Raw genomic sequence first — 20,673 nt, 5'->3', positions numbered from 1 at the left:
AGGGAAGAGGTCCAGAGGTCCAGAGAGTCCCTAACAATGCCCTGGAAAACCCAGGGTCAGCAACACACATCTGAGTGACCACTCTCCCGCTTGGTTCACTACGATGAGCTTGCCAGGAGCTGACAGCTTCAGCAAAGACATTCACTGTCTCTCAGTTTGAAGATGAAGGTGCTGGAGGTGTAGGCTCCTGTAGCCTCGCTCTTTATGGTGTCCGTGGCCACCTCCATCTGTGTCCCATGCCTTTCCTCCAGGTGTGTGTGCATATGCCCCGGTGTTTCTGTGTGAGCACCTTTTCTCTGCTTATAAGGGGGCCTTTCTCAGACGGAGAAGGACCACCAGAGGGGCTCCTTCAACCCTTTCATCTTTTTTCTCTTTTTTTCTGAGACAGAGCTTCTCTGGAACTTACTCTATAGACCAGGCTGGTCTTGAACTCACGGAAATCCACCTGCATCCGCCTCCCGAATGCTGGGATTAAAGGTGTGCACCATCACCGCCAGGCCAACTCCTTCATCTTAAAGTCTATCTCAAAATACAGCTAGCTGCCTTTTGAGGGTGTTGAGGGTTAGACATTAGCATGTGAACTTGAGGGAACATAGATGAGCCCCAGATAAGGACACAGCAGGAGAAAGGGAGCACGAAGCACCCAACCCGAGTCACGCTGTCCTCCAGCCCCCTGCTCATGTACAAAAGTGTGTGTCCGCCATTCCACTTCCCAGTGCACAAGCAAGCGCACTCTGCCCTGGGCTCAGAGTGTCCTTCATGCTAGGAGAAGGGGTGTAGGAGTGACCTCATGGTCAGCCAGTCTCCTTTTCCTGGTCACTGGGCTTGATCTCTGCTTGTCGTCAAGCCTCTGGAGGTCACTTAGACCCTTCCATTCAGGCCAACAGCTTGAGACCCTGGTGGAAGTAACCAAAAGCTCCTCCTTTGCCATCACGCTTGTAAATTTTCCCTACTTGAAAGGGAGTATCCCTGAGGCAGTGCAGGATAGGAGGAGGGAAGGAGCAGGGTGGGTAAGGAGGAAAATGGTAGGAGGGGGAGGGGAAGAGGAGGAGGATAGGAAAGAGGGAGAGGGAGGATTGATAGAGTTTGGTTTCTCCTGAGTTCTTCTAATCCCTCTGAAAAGGCCTGGGGTTATCTTGCCTTCCCTGGGCCTCAGTTTCCCAGTCTGCCCAGGAAGGTGCCAGACTGGTGGGAAATTCCTTAAACTCCAAGGTTTCTGGTTCCACCCATCAGCAGGGCCAGACTGGTGGGGTGGACACTGACACCACGGGATGCTAAGGACAGAGCTATTTTGGTTGGTCAGGGCTTTGTGGGTCCCATCTTTTAGTGAAGCCCTGGGCTAGCTGTGCCCACCGAGCAGCTCTAGGCCGCCTGGCACCAGCCCTGTGCTATAGAGGATCAAAGCCTGTGGCCAGTGGCTGACTGCGGTGTTGCTGGCTGGGGTGGCCGGGGATGGTGGCAACGTGTCCACCCCCCAGGGGCCTCATGGCTCATTAGAGTGAGAGGTTTTTAAATCAGATCCAAGCTACTTTGTCTCTGCACAGACACCTGAAATATTCATCAAAGTGGCTGTGTGGGCTGGGGCACTGTGCAGCTGGCAGCGGTAGGGTTTGTTGTTTGTTAATTAATTTGGCCTTCCATCTAGTTATGGCCTTATAGAACAGGGTAGAAAGTACAGAATATCAAGAACCCCAACTTTCTGACCACCCCGACCCCATTATTTTATTATCAGGCACCTGCTATCTGTGTGGGACAAGCACTTGCCACTGTCTGCATCCGGAACTTGGTGATGGCTAAGCAGGTGGCTAGGCACCAAGCAAGCACACCAGAGGCTCTTCCCAGTGACCAGCACCTACTTCCTGTCTCCCTTCCTCTGCAGGAAAATCCCTACCTGTGCAGTAACGAGTGCGATGCCTCCAACCCCGACCTGGCCCACCCACCCCGGCTTATGTTTGACAGGGAAGATGAGGGACTGGCCACCTACTGGCAAAGTGTCACGTGGAGTCGCTACCCCAGTCCCCTGGAGGCCAACATCACCCTCTCGTGGAACAAGAGCGTGGAGCTGACAGATGACGTGGTGATGACTTTCGAGTATGGCCGACCCACGGTCATGGTCCTCGAGAAGTCCCTGGACAATGGCCGCACCTGGCAGCCTTACCAGTTCTATGCAGAGGACTGCATGGAGGCCTTTGGCATGTCCGCACGCCGGGCCCGAGACATGTCACCCTCTAGCGCCCACCGGGTGCTCTGCACGGAGGAGTACTCACGCTGGGCAGGCTCCAAAAAGGAGAAGCATGTGCGCTTCGAAGTGAGGGACCGCTTCGCCATCTTTGCCGGCCCTGACCTGCGCAACATGGACAACCTGTACACGAGGCTGGAGAGTGCCAAGGGCCTCAAGGAGTTCTTCACCTTCACCGACCTGCGCCTGCGACTGCTTCGCCCCGCGCTGGGCGGCACCTACGTGCAACGGGAGAACCTCTACAAGTACTTCTACGCCATCTCCAACATAGAAGTCATCGGCAGGTAAGGCCCAGGGTCACTAGTTTGTCACTCAGGATTCAACTGTTTCCCGGAATGTTGTCACCTGGTACCTGGATGTCACCTGTTTCTAGGGATATCTGAATTTCAGGGATGGCATATGATATTTGAAATGTCACCTGGTTCTAGAGATGTCACCGAATTCTAGGAAAGTTACCTGGTTCCCAGGGATGTTATCTGATATCTAGGATGTCTCCTGGTACCTAGGATGTCACCTGGGTACCTAGAGATCACTCCTTTCTTGGGGCATCAGCTGGTGCCTGAATGTCCCTGACATCTGAATTGTCACCTGATTCCTGGAATGTTTATGTCAACCTGGTACTAGATACAACCTTGTTGTCAGGATGACACCTGGTTTCAAGAAACTCACCTGCCTCAGGTGTCACCTGGTGCTATATCAGAGGACTTTCTGTGCAGTCAAGATAACCAAGCTTCCCCTGGGTGGTGGTGGCCACCTTTAATCCCAGCCCTCAGGAAGCAGAGGCAGGTGGATCTCTGTGAGTTTGAGGCCAACAGGCAGAGGCAGGCGGATCTCTGTGAGATCAAGGCCAACCTGGTCTACAAGAGCTAGTTCCAGGACAGGTTCTGAAGCTACAGAGGAACCCTGTCTCGAAAAAGATCCCCAAGCTTTGCCATAGCCTGGGTGTTAACTGCCTGGAAGGGCAGGAGTTCTGCACTGTCCCGGAAGTTGTTCACTTAGTAGGTGACTGTGCCCCTTTATGAGAAATCCTCATCCCAAAGCCCCCTGCGGAATGGGGAAGCTTCCCTCTGGACCTTGGATACTTAAATGAGTCAGATGTGGTGAAGGGCTCACGGCGGTGCCCAGCGCTCAGTACATGCTTTAAAAAGTATTAAATGACAGGAATATTGGCCAAAGGAGTGACACTAGAGGGTGGGAACAGGCTGGCAGAGGGCAGTGTGAGGCCTGACGGCAACGAGGCATAATGGGGGCAAAGGCAGCACCTGGGGGCCCTGTTGGGGACCAACATCTTGTAAGTCTCCTCATAGAGGCCTCTGTGCTACCTAGGGCGTTGCTCCTGACATGAGGAAAAGCCATTAACTGGCCCTTGTGTCGAACATTGCCTTGCTTTTGGTGCCTTTTTTTTTTTTTGCTGTTGTTTTACTTATATGTGTGTATGCATTTGTGTATGAGACATTTCTACACTAGGACTGTATTTGTGTGTGTGTGTGTGTGTGTGTGTGTGTGTGTGAGAGATGAGAGAGAGAGAGAGAGAGAGAGAGAGAGAGAGAGAGAGACATTTCTACACTAGGCCTGTGTGTGTGTGTGTGTGGCATTTCTACACTGGGACTGTATTTGTGTGTATGTGTGTGTGCGCACGTGTGTGTGTGTGTGTGTATGAGGCATTACTACACTGGAACTGTATTTGTGTGTGTGTGTGTGTGTGTGTGTGTGTGTGTGAGGCATTACTACACTGGGGCTGTATTTGTGTGTATGTGTGTGTGCGTGTGTGTGTGTGTGTGTGTGTGTGTGTGTGTATGAGGCATTACTACACTGGCACTGTATCTGCATCTTGCATCATTTTTCCCTCTCACCCACTCCCTCGTTCTGCTTTTATAAGACACACAGCATGCCCGTGTGTATTTCCATATTCTGACCAGGACTGGGAAGGAGAGTGTGGAGGCCTGGAGTGGGGAAGCCTAGATCCAGTTCCCTCCTTTGCCTGGAGTGGGTGGGGTGGGCGGAGTGGGTGGGGTGGGCGGAGTGGGTGGGGTGGGCGGAGTGGGCGGAGTGGGCGGCACTCTTGATTGCAGTGTGTATCTACAATTCTTTCATGTTGATTCTGTGTGTGGACTCCAGGGCACGAGATAGAGGTCAGGAAGTAGAGTCAGGTTCCAAACAGGCAGAGAGACAGAAGCAGGTGTACACTTGCAGCCTGCGCTGTGAATGCCCGTGATTTTTAATTCTTACCCACTTGGGATAGGACATTTCAAATCTGGAACATGCTGGAAGCCATCTGAAAGTTGGACACTACCTTCATTTCTCTCCCTATTGCTGTGATTAAATGCCCTGAAAAGGGGCAGGAGAAGCAGCTCGGCAGTTCCAAACACTCTTTGCTCTTTCAGAGGACCCAGGTTTGGTTCCCAGCATCCACACAGTGACTCATAGCCATTGACAGCTTCAGTTCCAGGGGATCTGATGCTCTCTTCTGACCCACATGAACACGTACAGGCAGGCAAAGCATTGTACACATAAAAATTAATAAATCTAAAAAAGATTTTAAAATACACTGACAAAAACAACTTAGGGGAGGAACACTTTTATTCTGGTTCAAAGAGCAGTCGAGCATGGCGGGAGGTCAAGGCTGTAGCGGGTGCTCAGCCTTCCCCACGCTGCCGCCCTGTGATGCAGGTCCTCGTGCTGTGGGGACCCCAACCACAAGATGATTTTCATCGCCACTTCATAGCTGTAATTTTGCTGCTGTTATGAATCATAGTGCAAACACCTGAGCTTTCTGATGGTCTGAAGCGCCCCCTGGGAAAGGTAGGAACCACTGCTGTGTGTCACATCCCCAGTCAGGAAGCAGGGAGTGACGAATGCAGGTGTGCCTTGTGGCTCCCTTGCTCCACTTACACAGTCCAGGAGCCCTGGCAAGAAACGGCTGTCGCTCACAGCCGTGTATCTTCCAGCTCAGCTGACACAAGCAAGATAATCCCCACAGGTGGGTGTGGTGGCATACACCTTCAACCCAGCACTCAAGAGGCAGAGGCAGGGGGATCGCTGTGAGTTTGAGACCAGCCTGGTCTATAGAGGGAGTTCCAGGACAGACAGGGCTACATAGAGATACCTTGTCTTAAAAAAAAAAAAGATAATTCTCATAGGTATGCCCAGAGGCCTGTCACACAGGTGATTCTAGGTGTGCCCAGAGGCCTGTCACACAAGTGATTCTAGACTTTGTCAAGCTGCCAGATAACATCAAAGGTACTGCCATAGGAACCATGGGCCCACACATTTTAGACCTTGAGGTAGCATCGAGGTGCCCAGGCCCTGAGGTTCAAGCCCCACCCCTCCACCTCCTTCTCTAGCCCTCTCTTTTCCATCTGAGACAAGACTGGGGCCACTGGCAACCACTGTCTCCACAGCAGGGTGGCAGGGGAGTCCCAGCATTCCTTTGGCACCCAGCCTTTGTGGGCACAGGGATTCACTGTCGTGGTGGTGAGAGCGTGCCAATCAATTCACAGATAGAATGAGTACTCTTCAGGTGGCTGGTTGGCAGGAAAGCAACAGCTTGGCTATTGATTAATTAGGTCTGGTTAGATGGCACGAGGCAAGTGGAGGAGCCAGAAGAGGAAGCCCCTGAAGTTCCCAAGTGATCTCAGGTTCTAGGGCTTCCCCCATTCCATGGCACCTGCCTTCTTCTGTGACCAGATGACAAAGTGACAGCGAATCACCCTCAAAGGGGTATTGAGGGCATGAGGTCCCACAAGCCCAGGCTGAAGCACTGAGCAAGCTGGACTTGATCCGGGCTCGTGGAGCTCACCCTGCAGGGTCAGTGCTGCTATCCGCGGAGGAAACACAGCTGAGCTAAATGTCAAGCAACCAGGATCCCAGTCCAGACTCACGTAAAGTCAACAGGCTTCACAAAGATTTCTCTGGGGAGCACTGGCCTCACGGACTCCTGGGTTCTCATCCTAGTTCTGACATCATCCCTCAAATACTGAAGGATTATGCACCACAAGGCAATGTCCCACCTTGTCTTTCAGGTCTCCGGTTCTTTGTTTCACTGGTGGCTCCTCGCTCAGAAGTTACAACTCCAAGGAGGGCCCAGATGGCTGGGAGGGCTGATTCAGAGGCACCTGGCAGGGTCCCAGGGAATAAAATGTTAATACAAATGGGCACAAAAGGTGTGCAGGGCTATGACAGAAAGATCTCACTGGTGTCTAAGAGTGAAATCCAGCCACCAGCACCCTGGGGTTCTGCCTCCCTGCAGCCCCGTCCCCAGGGCCCCATTCCTGGAAGGCTGAAAGGAGACGGGAGCTATTTTCTCCTGTGTGTGGGGGAGCTCAGGTGCGCAGTCTGGGCAGGAAAGGCTGACTTTAAACTGCAGGGAATCTGGGCCAAAAGCTGCATTGGAGGAGGAATGAGATCATCCAGGCTCCTGTGGAGCAGGGACACACAGCCTGTCCCAGCAGCCTGAGCCTCACCCTGAATTTCCAGGGGAGTTTTATAAGACAAGACCCACCATGAACCCGGGTGGTGGTGGTGCATGCATTGAATCCCAGCACTCAGAAGGCAGAAGCAGAGGCAGGTGGGTCTCTGTGAGCTCGAGGCCAGCCTGGTCTACAGAGCAAATTCCAGAACAGCCAGGGATTCATAGAGAAACTTTGTATCCAGAAAAAAAGGAAAAAAAAGGAAGGAAGGAAGGAAGGAAGGGAAGAGCCACCATGAATTGGCATCTACTTGGCAGGTGTCAAAGAGATCCAGAAAGCAGGGTTCTTGCAAAGCCCCTCCAGTGAGCAGCGGAGGCAGGAATTTCTCCCAGAAGCAAGCTGCCAAATGAAAACCTGTCTGAGACTCGGTTCATCTGCAATATGGAACCACAGAATCAATTTCCCCTGTGTGTGAACTGTTGAGGCAATGCTGGCTTTATAGTGTGTCCCCTTCCTTCACTCAAGTGGCAGCCGAGAAGGGAGGCAGGGGCAAGGACAGTGTTGCTGGGTAAGGTAAGATGTCCTGGCCACACCCAATCCAGATCCTGGCACCTAGGAAAGGCACAAGGAATTGTGCCTTTGGGCTAGCAGGGTGTGCAAGCCCAGAAGCCCCCAGGGCTGGGAAGCGCTGGGAGAGCAGGCCGGCACGTCATCAGAAGCAATAGGAAAGCGGGTAGCCTGTGGAGACATGCAGCCAGCCAGCCCCTTGCAACACAGCAGCATGGGAGAGAAGACACACAACAGGCGCCTGTGTGAACCTCTTGCTCTTTAAGATTCCAGCATCACCCTCCAAAGTCTTTGGAAGCCCTGTCCATGTGAAACAAACTACCCCTGCAGTCCAGCACCCACAGCCCCAGGGCCTCACTCTAGAGCTAAATTTTTCTACCCAGAAAACTCTTATAGGCTCCAAGGAACCTGCCGTGCTGGCCTTTTATAAGCCAGAAACAGAAAAGGAGTGAGCTCCCTACTCAGCATGGTGAATGCCAGGTTTTGGCTGTGTTCTGTCCTCGTTTTCCCTGGAAGGGGCCAAACCCCTTGATTAGAGGGGGACCGCTTGATTCCAGGGTCCTCACAGAGCCTGGTGAGGACCTGTCACTGTGGACTCTGGGCCACACCCACCCTGGTCTTCTCCTCCCTGTCTTTTTTCATAAACCTCCTGTCCCTATTGATCGCCAGTAACAGGAGATGCAGTCACAGGACAAGAATAGAAATGACAGAGAGAAGAGAACCTCTGCCGAGGGCAGGCCAGGAGCCGGGGGAAGGTGCCTTTCTACCTGGCCCTCTGTCTCCCTTGAGTCCCTGCTGCAAACCTAAGTGGGAAGAGAATCGCGGACCACTGGGGAAGATGGAGCTTTCCCTCAGTAATCGTGACCCTCGCTTACAGAGCAAGTCTCGTAGGCTAATGCCCCCCCCCCCGACACTTCTGTGGTTTTTTTCATCGAGTCCTACCCCAGGAGGATTCTTGTCCCCATTACAAAATGAGAAACTGAGGCTTGGAGGTTAAGAAATGGATGGGGCTGGGTGTGGTAGTACGTGCTTTTAGTCCCAGCACTCAAGAGGCAGAGTAGGTGGATGTTTGTGAGTCTGAGGTCAGCCTGGTCTACATAGTGAGGCACTGTCTCAAATAAAAGAGGTGAAGGGCTGGGTATGGTGGCACACACTTTTTAAACCCAGTCCTCAGGAGGCAGAGACAGGTAAATCTCTGTGGGTTCCAGCTAGTGTGGGCTATATAGTGAGTTCCAGGACAGGGAGGACTATGTAGAGAGACCTTGTCTTTAAAAAAAAAAAAGAAAGAAAGAAAGAAAGGAAAGAAGAAAAGAATTGCTGTGTACACCCATTATAGGGCTAAGACTCAGAAAACAGGAAATCAAAAGTGTTGGTGAAAACACGGGATAGTCTGCACCGCTGATAGAAATGCCAAATGGTCCAGCTGTGTGGGGATAGTGTGATGATTCCTAAAAATGTTGGCTGTGGAATTAACGTGACCCAGTAATTCTCCTCTGATCCACCCAAAAGCATTTAAAGCAAGGAAGGACCTAAGACATACCTATACAGCCATGTTATGTCAGCAGGCCCGCCATAGTCAATGATGCAAACAGTGTCTTCCGACAGATGATAAATGCGAGGTGGTCTATACATGGGGTGGAAATTATTCGCCCTTACAAAAGAAAAGAGCAGGGTGTGATGGTGCCGCTCGATAACCCTAGCATTAGGAGACAAAGGAAGAGGATTCTGAGTTTAAGGCCAACCTGGGCTCTGCAGTGGGACCTCATCTAAAAAGAGAGGTGGGGGGTGGCCTCACAACTTAGTGGTGGGGCACTTGCCTAGAACAAGCAAGGACTTGAACTCTATCCTCAGAACCATATGAAAATGGAAATGGATGGATGGATGGATATATGATAGATGGTGGAAAGATGAGTAGATAGATGGGTAGATGGGTGTGTGGGCAGATGGGTGGGTGGGTGGATGGTGAATAAATGGACAGATGGGTGGAAGGATAGATGGATGGGTGGATAGTGGATGGATGGATGGATGGATGGATGGATGGGAGGATGATGGATAGATTGGTAGATGGATGAGTGGGTAGATGGGTGGGGTGGATGGATGATAGATGGACAGATTGGGTGGATGGAGAGATGGATGGATGGATGGTGGATGGATGGGTGGGTGAGTGGTGGATAGATGGGTAGATAGGTAGATGGATAGGTGAGTAGTGGATGGATGGGTAGATGGATGGGTGGGTGGATGGTGAGTTGATAGATGGGTAGATGGATGGGTGGGTGGGTGGTGGATAGATGGGTAGATGGATGGGTGGGTGGGTGGTGGATAGATGGGTAGATGGATGGGTGGGTGTGTGGGTGGGTGGATGGATGGGCGGATGGATGGCAGATGGGTGGATAGACAGACAGGTGAATGGATAGATGGATGAGTAGGTGGGTAGAGAGATGGATGGGTGATGTCACATCAGATGGGTGTAAAGAAAGATAGGTGGGTGGCTGAATGGATGGATATCTTCCCCTATTGTACTGTCCAGGTACAAATCTGGTGTCGGTTGTGCTCAGTCAGAACAGGAGACCTAACCTGCCTGTCCTTCTCACTCTGTGGATGGAGACAGTGGCCATGAGGCATAAGTGAGCTTGTCCTGAAGAGTGTGTAGACATGCTCAGGCCCTGGGGAGCAGGAGTCAGCATCACTGTCACCAGCTTGGAGGAGGAGCCCTGGGTTGTAGGGAGCCAGAGTGTCTCCCACCTGGATCTGAGGGGCTCTTAAAGGCAGAAGACTCCAAGAAATGTGTTCTAAGTGTTTGCACGTAAGGTCTGCTCAGGAAAGGACCCACATGGAACTCATTCTCAAAAGGCCCCTTGGCCCCTTATGTGTTTATTTAGTGCATGTGGTTGGTGTGCGTGTGTGTTTTTTGTTCATGTACATGTGTGTGCACATGTGTATGTGCATGCATGTGCACGTGCGTGCATGTGTGTGTGATATAAAATACCCTGGTAAAAACAACCTAAAAGAGAAAGAACTTATTTTAGCTCACAAGTCAAGGCTACAGCCCATAGTGGGTAGTTGAAGTAGCAGGGACTTGGTCACATGACCTATAGTCAGGAAGCAGAGAGATGAATACGTGCTGTTTGTGTAGTCCAGGATCCCCGCCCACAGAATGGTCCTGCCCACAATCAAGATGGGTCTTTTTGTTTGTTTGTTTGTTTTTCTAGACAAGGTTTCTCTGTAGCTTTGGAGTCTGTCCTCGAACTCACAGAGATCCGCCTGCTTCTGCCTTCCGAGTGATGGAATTAAAGGCATGCACCACCACTGCCTGGCCAACACGGGTCTTCTCATATCAGTTAAGGATAATTCCTCTCAGGCATTCTCCAAGCTATTGGTAATCTTGGTGATTGTCCCCAGGTGCAGAGTCTTGTTTTATGGGTGACTCTAGAGTCTGTCAAGCCGGCCACACTCACCATCACAAACAAAATTATTTATCTTTAACTGCCTCTCACCCACCCTCCTGCCCTGTACCTTCTTCCACGGAGGACGTGTATACTCTTTTCCAGCCATTGTGAGCCGGGTTAAAGAGCCAGGCTGAGTGGTGTGTGCGGGGATCGTAGGCTCCTAAGGCTCCTCTGGTTGGTGGGTTCTGTTCATGTGCTGGGTGGGGTGGACCCACCCTCCGCAGAGAGGAGCTAGGAGCCTGGGGTTTGGCTGGGGTACCAGGACATTGGGAGTCTCACAGTCGCTCCAGGGATGCAAGGATGGTGTCTCTTGCTGGCATACATGCCTGGCTCTCTGGAGTTTCTTCCCTCTGACCTTTCTCACCCCTTGTTAATTCACCAGCAGTTTCTCAGCCATTGCAGTGACAAAGTGTCATCCCCCAGGGCCTTGACACCTCAGGGGGTTTCCATCTTTTCTGACCGGGCAGTGAAGTGCAGGGTTCCTGAGGCTGGGGCAGCCTTGGCAGACTTCCTGTCCTTGTGTCATGGCAGCCTCCTTCTCTTCCCAGCTGCCTCTCCATGAGTCTTGCCTGATTTTTCCCTTTGTACTGACATTTTGTTTTGAAAGTTTTTGTTTGTTTTGGTTTTTTTGGGGGGGGGTTGAGACAGGATTTCTCTGTGTAGTGTTGGCTGTCCTAAAACTCACCCTGTAGACCAAGCTGACCTTGAACTCACAGAAATCCTCAAGCCTCTCCCTCCCAAGTGCTGGGATTAAAGGTGTGTGCTACCACGCCCAGCCTCTATCCTGTCTTTATAAAGATTCTAAGCATAGGATTTCAGGCTTGGGCTCACCCTCTCCAAGTTGGCATCATCTTAATAAGATGACCATGCTCCCATAGAGACCATGTGGAGCGATGGTGGCAGAAACTGACCCATGCTGTACCCTATACCGGCTGGGTGTGAGCAGGTGCTGCAGGTCAAAAGCACTGAGGTTTTGGCACTCTGAAAGGAAGAGTGTGGGGCAAACCAAAACCATACGTGAAAACTGAACCAATGAAAACAGGGTAATTCCGGGACAAACTGAGAGCAGGACCCACGTAGTCAGGAGGTTGCCCCTGAGGAGAAACTGAAGGGTAAATGGGGGGGGGGGAGCCATTCCCAGCAAGGGGAGCAGGTGCAGAGGCCTTGTCTAAGATGGGTGTAAGAGGGTCTAAAGGACTCAACTTGACTGGGTGACAGTGATTGAGATGTGATGGGTGGGCACGAGAGGGAAGCCCTGCAGGCAGAGCTGGGTGGCAGTGGTCCCCGCAGCTGGGGAGGCATTGATTTTGGTGGCAGTTTGGGGACAGATGAGGTGAGCCTGTGGGCTGTAAGCAAGCGTGGCCTGGTCTATGATCACGGTCACAAAGGCAGGGAGAGCATGTGAGACCACGCCCCACAACAGCCTGACTGGGTCTGATGGTGGAAGGTGACCCTGGAGGGAACAAGTGAGCAGCCACCTCTGGATGACTTCTGGCCCTAGAGTTGACAGAGTGAGCAGGTGTATGCTGAAAAGGGGGTTCCCAGGAGACTCTTGGGTTTCTGACTTGAGGTGCTGTGTGGATGGGGATTTTACCTAGTCAAAGAGCAACAGTTGAAGAAAGAAGTTTCTGGAGGGAATTTTAAAAACTTCTATTTATGTGCAAGCACGTGCATGTGTGTGCGTGCATGTGTGTGTCTGCATGTGTGCCGTGTATGTACATGTGTGTGTGCATGTGTGTGTGCCTGTGTGCTGTGTGTGTGCTATATGTGTGCTGTGTATGTGCATGTGTGCTGCGTGTGTGTGCATGTGTGTTCTGCGTGTGCCTGCATGTGCTGTGTGTGTGTGCGTGCATGCGTGCGTGTGTGCTGTATGAACATGGTCCTGTGTTAGAGGAAACGAGCTTATGGAAGGAAACTTTGAGATCTTGGAGGGGAAGGCAGAACACAGAGGTGTGGAGGCATTAGGAGGTCCCAGAGGAAGTGGCCCAAGGTGGGTTCATTATCTGAGAACCAACAGGTAAGCTCATGTTGGCACAGTCTGTGCTCGGTGCTCGAGGGAAGGAGTCGGTGGCAGCTGCAGGGAATCGGTATTTTGTCATCTGTGCATGGGAGGCTTCGTCTGGCGTCGTAATGGGTAACAGGATTTATCAGTGGGCCTGCAGAGGTGATGTATATCAGGGCACTTAATAGAAAAGGGCTTGCACAGGAGCCCAAATTTGATTTAGCCAATGAACTCAATTGCCGGCCATCAGCTCCAGGAGGAGCTGCAGCCAGCATCTGTCCACATTACCTTGGCATCATCCAACCGCTTCAGCATCCACAGTGGCCGCTCAGCCTACAGCTTAACGTCATGTCCTCCTTCCTGGGGGCTCAGGTCTTGATTGGCAGCGTCCTTTGGCCCTGCCAGTCTCAGGTTCGCCAGCCTTGGGACCTCTGTCTGTCTAGTTAGCTCGATATACAGTTCCTTCCAGATCCCTGTGGCTGTGGTCACAGATGTGCTCTGCCCTCTGGCCACTCCGCTCCTTCAGCTTCTCTCCTGACTTCTCTCTTGCTTTAAGTTCAGATGACCTGTCCCCAGGATCATACAGCCTAACAAAGATTCAGTCTTCCCACCCACCAAGGGCCCAAGGCCACAGGTCATGAGTTGCATTATCTTGGGTTCAAGTTGGAGTAGAGAATTAGCACCCCACCTTGAGGCCCACCCCACCCTCCACCCAGCCATACCCCTGCTCCTTTAGACTCCATGAGTCCCTCAAGAAGGAAGTATCTTGGTGACCTGTGGGTGGAGGCTGCTTGTTCATTTCTCTGACTTCAGTGACCTCTTTCCCCTGCCAGCCAACGTTGAACTGGAGTCTACTTTGTCATAGCCAAAAGCCCAGTAAGATTTTCCCCAAACAGAAGAACAACGCTTTCCCTGGTGAGAGAAAAGAAGATGCCACTGGCTGCCCCCAAAGGGTTGGAAGCCATCACTCTGGCTTTAGCTCGCATCCTGGGTGACAACCCGTGTGCCAACAGGTGGGCAGCGGGAAAAGAAGAGGCTTTGAGGACCAGTTAGCCAGAACCCTTCCTGCAGTGAGTCGCTTCACAAGGAGACACGATGGGCTCTCCCCTGCTTCCCACATGGGCACCCATGGGTATGCAGCTGTGCACAATCCCCTTGGGGCTCAGCCCTTGAGGGGAGACATCCCTAGGGGCCCCTACTGCCAATCTCCAGTACCCCTTGTTCCATGCTCACCCAAACTCCCTGCAGCCTTCTCTTTGCCCCAAGGAGCAGGTGACGTCACTCACTGGCTTGGGAGCTGACCTACATTCCGCAGCCCTCCCGTCTGGGAGTCGCTCCAACACCCGCTCTTCTTGCCCAGAGGAGGAAAGGGCCAGCTCACGATTTTTGTGGCACACTGGTGCCAGGCTGGGGCCCAGATGGTGCCCCCTACTGGTAGCTCCTGGGCATTGCCTGCCCCTCCCTGCTGGGCAGGGCACGCTCTGGCCTGGCACAGGCCAGAGTTCCTGCCGTCCTCCATGTGGCTGTCAGGCACCCAGCTGGGCCTGCCACGTGTCCTGAGAGCTAGGCTTGTCTGGTGTGTGCCTTCCCAGGGAGATGAGCCTGGCCCTGTCTTGGAACTGTTTTGTTCTCCAGGGGCTGATTCAGGACTTGCCAACTCCAGACAAAAAGGACAAGATAGGCTAGACCACCGAGACCCCGTGTCTGTGGGAGGCATCAGGGGCTAGAGTCCAGCAGGTGAGTGGGTGCACCCCACAGGAAGCTAAGAGTGGGCACAAACCAGGGCAGAGGTCATGTCTCAGCCACACAGTGAGCAAGGGTGGCAGGTGAAATACTGGGTGTCTTCTCAGGTTCAAGTTTTAGATGAACAGGGAACAGTTCCTAGTCTCATGGGACATAATTATGCGAACAAAACTATTCATTATTTACGTGGAATTCAAATACCACCTCCCGCCTTTATTGCTGTTGTTAACGTGGAACCTCCCATGTTGCTCAGAATGGCCTCAAGCCTTTTGACTCAAGCCATCCTCCTGCCTCTGGTATAGCAAGGGGAGCAGGCATGCTTCCCAGCCCCCAGGGTTGCTGTTTGCTATGTGTCCACAGAGGCTCAGGGCTCTGTGGATATGATTTCAAGAGGTTAGAAGCAATGACCTCCACCCGTAGGGGATCCTAGAGGCCCCAAGCCAGTCACATCTGCTCTGGTGTCTGTTGGCTACCATGGGGGCTGTCCTTGGGGCCACTGTGAGACTAGAAAGTCCAGCTTTCTCACCCCACTGGCCTCTGGGCTTGTTGGCTCTCAGTCAGAGGCAAGTGTTCCCAGTCTGAGCCCAGCCCTCTACGGAGACCAGCCAGCCTATTTACTCCTATAGGAAGAGCCACCTGCCAAGTCCACAGGCCACTGGCTACCCAGACACTGGCCATTGTGTTTGAAAGCACTGGACACTAGGATCTGAACTTCCCCTCCTCTCTCCTCCCACCTCCTCTCCACTCCTTCCTCTTTCCTTTCCTTGTTTCTCCTCCCTCCCTCCATCTTCCTCTCCATTCCCTCCTCCATCCTCCACCCTCCCCACAGAAGTGAGGAGCTTGCGCCGTAGTCAGGCAATGTGTTAGGCACTTAGGAAATTTTAATGACAAGATTGAGAATCTGAGGTCTGATTCAACCGCTCCTTTCATAACTGAGACCCAGAGAAGTAACTCTTCAAGGTCGCCCAGCAAATCAACCACAAGGACCGAGCCAGAAGGTTGCTGCTGAGTCAGCATTGAGGAAGTGAGCCCCCCCCCCAACCCCCACCATCCTAACAGTGAGGATGGGAATGGAGTATTCACCTGCCCCCCAGATCATGCAGGCTGCCGCACCCCCCCCCCCCCCACACACACACACTGTCCTTTTCTTCAGGGTTTAATAATTTATTCTGATGGCTAAGCTGAGAAGAACTTAGCAGTTAGGGAAAGGGAGCCCAGCCACGGTTTTCTGATGAACTGGTTCTCAAGGTCAAAAGCAGTGAAGGGACCCTTGGGAGAAACGATCCTGGAGGAAGGGGCAGCGCCTGACCAGAGGGTCAGCCAGGGGCCTGGGCCACCCACAGGGTCTAGATGGAGGCGGAGTCAGATTAGAGCTGCCTGGAGGTGCTGCTGTAGTAATGCATGCTCACAAAGTCCAGGCTGCACAGCTGCTCCACAGCCCACTGCTGCCCCCCAGAGACCTGAGCAATGGCCTTGACCTGTGGGGCTCCTGCCTTCTCACCCAGGAAAGGGAAAGAGTGGGGCCTCGTGGGGATTCGCCGGCTTCAGTTAATAATGCAGGCGCTGGTGGGTAGCAGGGCTCGGAGTCACTCACATGAGTGCTTATTTATTTTCCTTACTTCCTCTCCCAAGGGTCTTCTAGATTAGAGAAGGAAGATCACAGGACAAGGGCCTGAGTTGGGGGAGAGATGTCTGTGCCCAGGGTGGGGTGGGCCAGTTGCACTTCTGGGAGCTCACGTCTGTCTGAGAGCCAGACAATTAGACCTCAGGCACTGCCCCGCTGCCAGAAATGGAATCAGCACTTAGTGAACATGTGCTTTTTAATTACTGCCTCCCCCCACCTCCACTTTTGAGACAGGATCTTGTGTAGCCCAGGCTGGCCATACTCTGTACATAGCTAAGGATGGCCTTGAACTTATGGCTCTCCTGCCTCCACCTCCTCAGTGCGTGTAATGGGATTACTTTTGTGCACCCCCTTCTGCAGCGCCTTGCGGATTAGGAAACTGAGGCAGGGGAAAGGTCTTTCTTCTGCTCACAACAGCAAGTGGCCAGTGGGGCCCAGGGAGCATGGCCACCACCTCCCAGACTCTGGGAAAGAGGAAGGAACAAGCCTCAGTGGGTGGGCACCTACTGCGTGCAGAGGGTTTTGTCATGCCAGCCTTGCCCACGTGTGCCCACACCACAGGGCAGGCACCAGCTTCCCAAAGTCCATCATTCCTTCACTCATTTCTTCACCCACGAGCGACAGTGTTACTGGTCTCCCTGACAACCCAGACGTAGAGGGGAGTTTTGCTCCCATTCTACAGATGAGCAAATGGAAACCCAGATTGGCTGATAACATGTGTACCTGTGCTGAGCAGAAGCCCCGCCCACTGCTGAGCTTCCCATGGCTACCTTGACTCTAGGGTCAGCTATGGAGAGCAGCTGTGGGTCTGGTTGACTTTTGAACTCCTAGTCTGGTACCACTTTTAGGCCACTGTGGGCTTTCAGAACTTCCATAGCCTTCCCAGGCCTCAGTTTCCAAGTCTGCATATTTGAGGGAGGAAAATATGCAAAAGAACTCGTAGGGCTTCTCACTCAAAGTGGGAACTTCAGGGCCCTCTGTCTTTACCCAGAACCTTTGAAAGCCAGAGTGCGCGAGCCTCTCATGAATGTTGGATTGCTATTGAGCCAATTCTGGGGCTGCTGCCACTCACCTGACTCAACCATGCGATTCCTTCTCTCTTCTCAGTTCTGCTGAGAAAGAATTCACACACCATGCATGCACTCGCTTAAAACATGGTTCACAGAGGGCTGGCAAAATGGCACTGGCCACCAAGCCTAGCAGCATGAGTTTGATCCCTGGGTAAAAGGAGAGCCCTGGCCTTTGGAAGCTGGTGACCTGCACAGGGCTCAGTGGACTTGACACACAAAATAAACACACGTAAGTTAAAATTTTCGACCTCAGATACTCATGGAGTTTGAGGCTAGTCTGGGTTATATGAGACCATCAAAAAGAAACACCCACCTTGAGAGAGGATCTCTCTATGTAGACCTGGAACATTCTATGTTGACCAGCCTGCTCTGGCAGTCACAAAAATCCTCCTGCCTCTGCTTCTGCCTCCAGAGAGCAGGGATTAAAGGCATGTGCTAACACATGGAGCGATTTCAGGATATTTCACCCCCTAGCAGGAAACCCTGCTGTGCACAGTCCACTCTCCCCAGCAGCCCAGCCATCTCCCCCTAGTCCTCTTTCTGTCTCTGCAGACTGGCCTCTAGGGACAGTTAGCGGGAACTGACTTACACAACGCGTCTGGCTAATTTTGCTTAGCGTAGCATTTTCAAGGTTCATCCAGGTGCAGTACGAAGCAGCAGTTCCTTCCTTTTATGACAGAATAATCTTCTATTTTCTGTATACCCTACATTTCATGTATTTGTAAGTAGGTGTTGGGGTGGTCTCCAGCTTTGGGGTGCAGGAACTGGAAAACGGGCTTCATTCTTTTGCACGTGTATCCTAGCGTAAGCAGGGCTACAGCTACCATTTAACTTCTCACGCATGATCTCCCTGAATTGCTTCCAGCACCCCCCTAGAGGATGCAGCTGTGGATGTGGGGTTTGGGGGATGACACTGAGGCACAGCCGGGCTGATAGGAAATGGTGCTGACAGATGCCTCCTGGAAGAGGTGACATTGTTGTTCACCTTGTGATCTCTGCCTCAAAGTGTCAGCTTTGGAAAAGGGGAAAGAGCCTGGCAGCAGGGGCCAGGCAGAGGGAACAGCACGTGCAAAGGCCCAGAGGACAGCAAGGTCAGGACTCAGGCTAGGTAGAGGTAGGGAGAGAGGGAAGGAGATGGAGAGCCGTGAAGCACACCCCACCACCCCAGTACAGGCAATACCATTCACACTTGTGACATCAGGAGAAGGAGGAGCCCCTGCCGTTGGCTGGAGTGGTACAGACCAATAATCCTTGGGTAGCCTCCCTTGTGCCAACCAAGGCAGCTCTCCTGCTCCTCCTGGCACAGCCAAGACCAGGGTACCTGTATTCTAGCAGAAGACAGGGCAGAGTTGGGACTGGCAGGGTGGGGCCTGAGCATGGCCCTGGGCAAGCCACTCCCCTCCCGAGCCCCTCGGGCCACTGGACTCCAACAGCCAGCCTTCCTGTTAGCACGGATACAATCTGCTTCTCAGACCCAACTGATCTTTTATGCATTTTTAATAAGCCAAGGTCAATGTTATCACCCAAAGTTGACGGCAATCTTTTCTCTACGTAGCTGGTATCTAAAAATATCCCCTCCTCAGGCCAGAGGTGTGGAATACACTCCTGGTTTTCTACAACTGGGTTTCCTCTCCAGCTAGCTCAGCAGGGTGTTAAAAAAGAATTCAGAAGAAAAAGGGAACCTTTGGAGGTCATATACATTTTGCAAACAAGTTTCTGTCAAAGTCAAACAGGTTTCTTTCCCTAAGTACTCGTTAGGGACTTTGGTAGCAATGTGCACTGTGAATTGGGTTGTTGGGGGTGTTGGGACATTACTGCTTGTTTGACCAAAGAGGCTCAGGCCTGGAACCTTCTTTTACGTGAATTTCTGACACCGTAGATTCCTGGGGCCCACTGTTTCCAAGAGGAAGAACCTACCATGCTAGCTAGCACCTGCCATTCACCTCTGTGCCTTTGGAGGAATGAGCTGGCTTCTTCGTGCTCCGCCCCTTAGGTCAGCACAGGGCAGAGCCAGCTGCATGAGGACAGGGTGTGTAAATGACGCAGGCTAGACATCTGTCTTTGTTCCTCTGAGGCTGTGATAAAACACACTGACAAAAGCGACTTAGGAAAGAAGAGGTTTGCTGGGCAGTGGTGGCGACATTTAATCCCAGCGCTCGGGAGGTAGAGAACAGAGGATCTCTGTGAGTTCAAGGCCAGCCTGGTCTACAGAGTGAGTTCCAGGACAGCCAGAGAGATACACAGAGAAGCCCTGTCTTGAAAAACAAAAACAAAAGAAAGAAAGAAAGAAAGAAAGAAAGAAAGAAAGAGGTTTATTTTGACCCACAGTTCAAGAGGACAGTCCATGATGACCACAAAGGCAAGGCTGCCCCTAAAACAGTTGGGCATGTCACATCCACAGTCAGGAGCAGAGAGAGATGGAGATGAATGCACGCTAAGCTCAGGTCCCCTCTCACCCCCTACACACACACACACACACACACACACACACACACACACACACACACAGGCAGCCCAGAGATCCTAGGGGATTCTAGACCCAGTCAGGTTGACAGCTGATGTTACCATCACATATCTGTCCTGTTTCCCTTTCTGTTGCTATGCTAAAGCACTCATATCTAAAGCCACCTGGGGAGGAAATGATTTGTTTGGCTTCCAGGTCACAGTTCATTCTGAGAAGTCCAAGCATGAAGTGGGGCTTTTCTCAGTTCACACAAAGTTACCTCCAACCAGAATTCACTTCAAGCCACAGGAGTCCAGCAGGAGCCATGGAGGATGCTGCTTGCTGGCTCACTCAAGCTCGTGTTTAGCTAGCTTCCTTATATAGCCTACCTCACAGGGAATGCTGCTGCCCACTGTATGGGTCCCTCCTGCATCAATTAATACTCAAGACAATCCCCACAGCGATGTACAGGTCAGTCTAATCCTAATTCTAAGGGTTTGGACCAATGCATCATACGTGATTCATGTTGTAAGATCATTTGGAAAGTGTTGCCATACACCCCCAGATCCTCTGCTCTGCCAAAGAGTGTGGCAGTGTGAACTCAGAGGACCTAAAAAGCTGGGATGTGTTTCAGTTGGTAGAGTGCTCACCTGGCATGCATGAAGCACTGGGTTCCATTCCCCTGCACTGCAAATTGGGTGGTAATGTTGGTCTGTGAACCCAGAACTCTGAAGGTGGAGGAAGGTGGAGGCAGGAGAATCAGAGATTCAGGGTCATCTTTAGCTACATAGGGAGTTGGAGGCTTGAGAGACACAAGACTAGGTCTGGAGAGGAAAAATTGACAGAGAAGAAAATAGAAATCATTTGTAATCCTGCCCCTCCTCCCACCACTTGCCTTTCTTTTGGGCTTTAGGGTACAGTGTGTGTGTGTGTGTGTGTGTGTGTGTGTGTGTGTGTGTGTGTGTGTAATTTGGAAAAAGGTGAGACAGAATCTCACAATGTAACTCAGGCTGACCTGAAACTCACTTCATAGCCCAGGTTGGCCTTAAACTTATGGCAGTCCTCCTGCCTCAGTGCTGATTCCAGGCATGAGCTCCCCACTGAGCTATAGAACTGGGGGCTTCACTGTG

The 20,673-nt window shown here is 52.1% G+C and overlaps 1 protein-coding gene across 4 annotated transcripts in view; it reads left to right on the top strand.

The window, feature by feature from the left end:
• The window catches only part of Ntng2 (netrin G2), a 64,773-nt gene that overhangs the window by 26,741 nt on the left and 17,359 nt on the right, over window positions 1-20,673 (top strand). For all 4 annotated transcript variants that reach the window (XM_041674927.1, XM_041674925.1, XM_041674924.1 and 1 more), the window contains exon 4: window positions 1,880-2,523. In XM_041674927.1, coding sequence (XP_041530861.1) covers window positions 1,880-2,523 — 644 coding nt within the window. The remainder of the gene's footprint in view (window positions 1-1,879; window positions 2,524-20,673) is intronic.

This window comes from Microtus oregoni, unplaced genomic scaffold (assembly GCF_018167655.1).
Source record: "Microtus oregoni isolate MIOR12 unplaced genomic scaffold, Mior012 000025F_ref0000491, whole genome shotgun sequence".
Taxonomy (NCBI): Eukaryota; Metazoa; Chordata; class Mammalia; order Rodentia; family Cricetidae; genus Microtus; species Microtus oregoni.
Note: the sequence above shows the minus strand (reverse complement) of the source record. Positions and strands in the feature narration are given on the sequence as shown.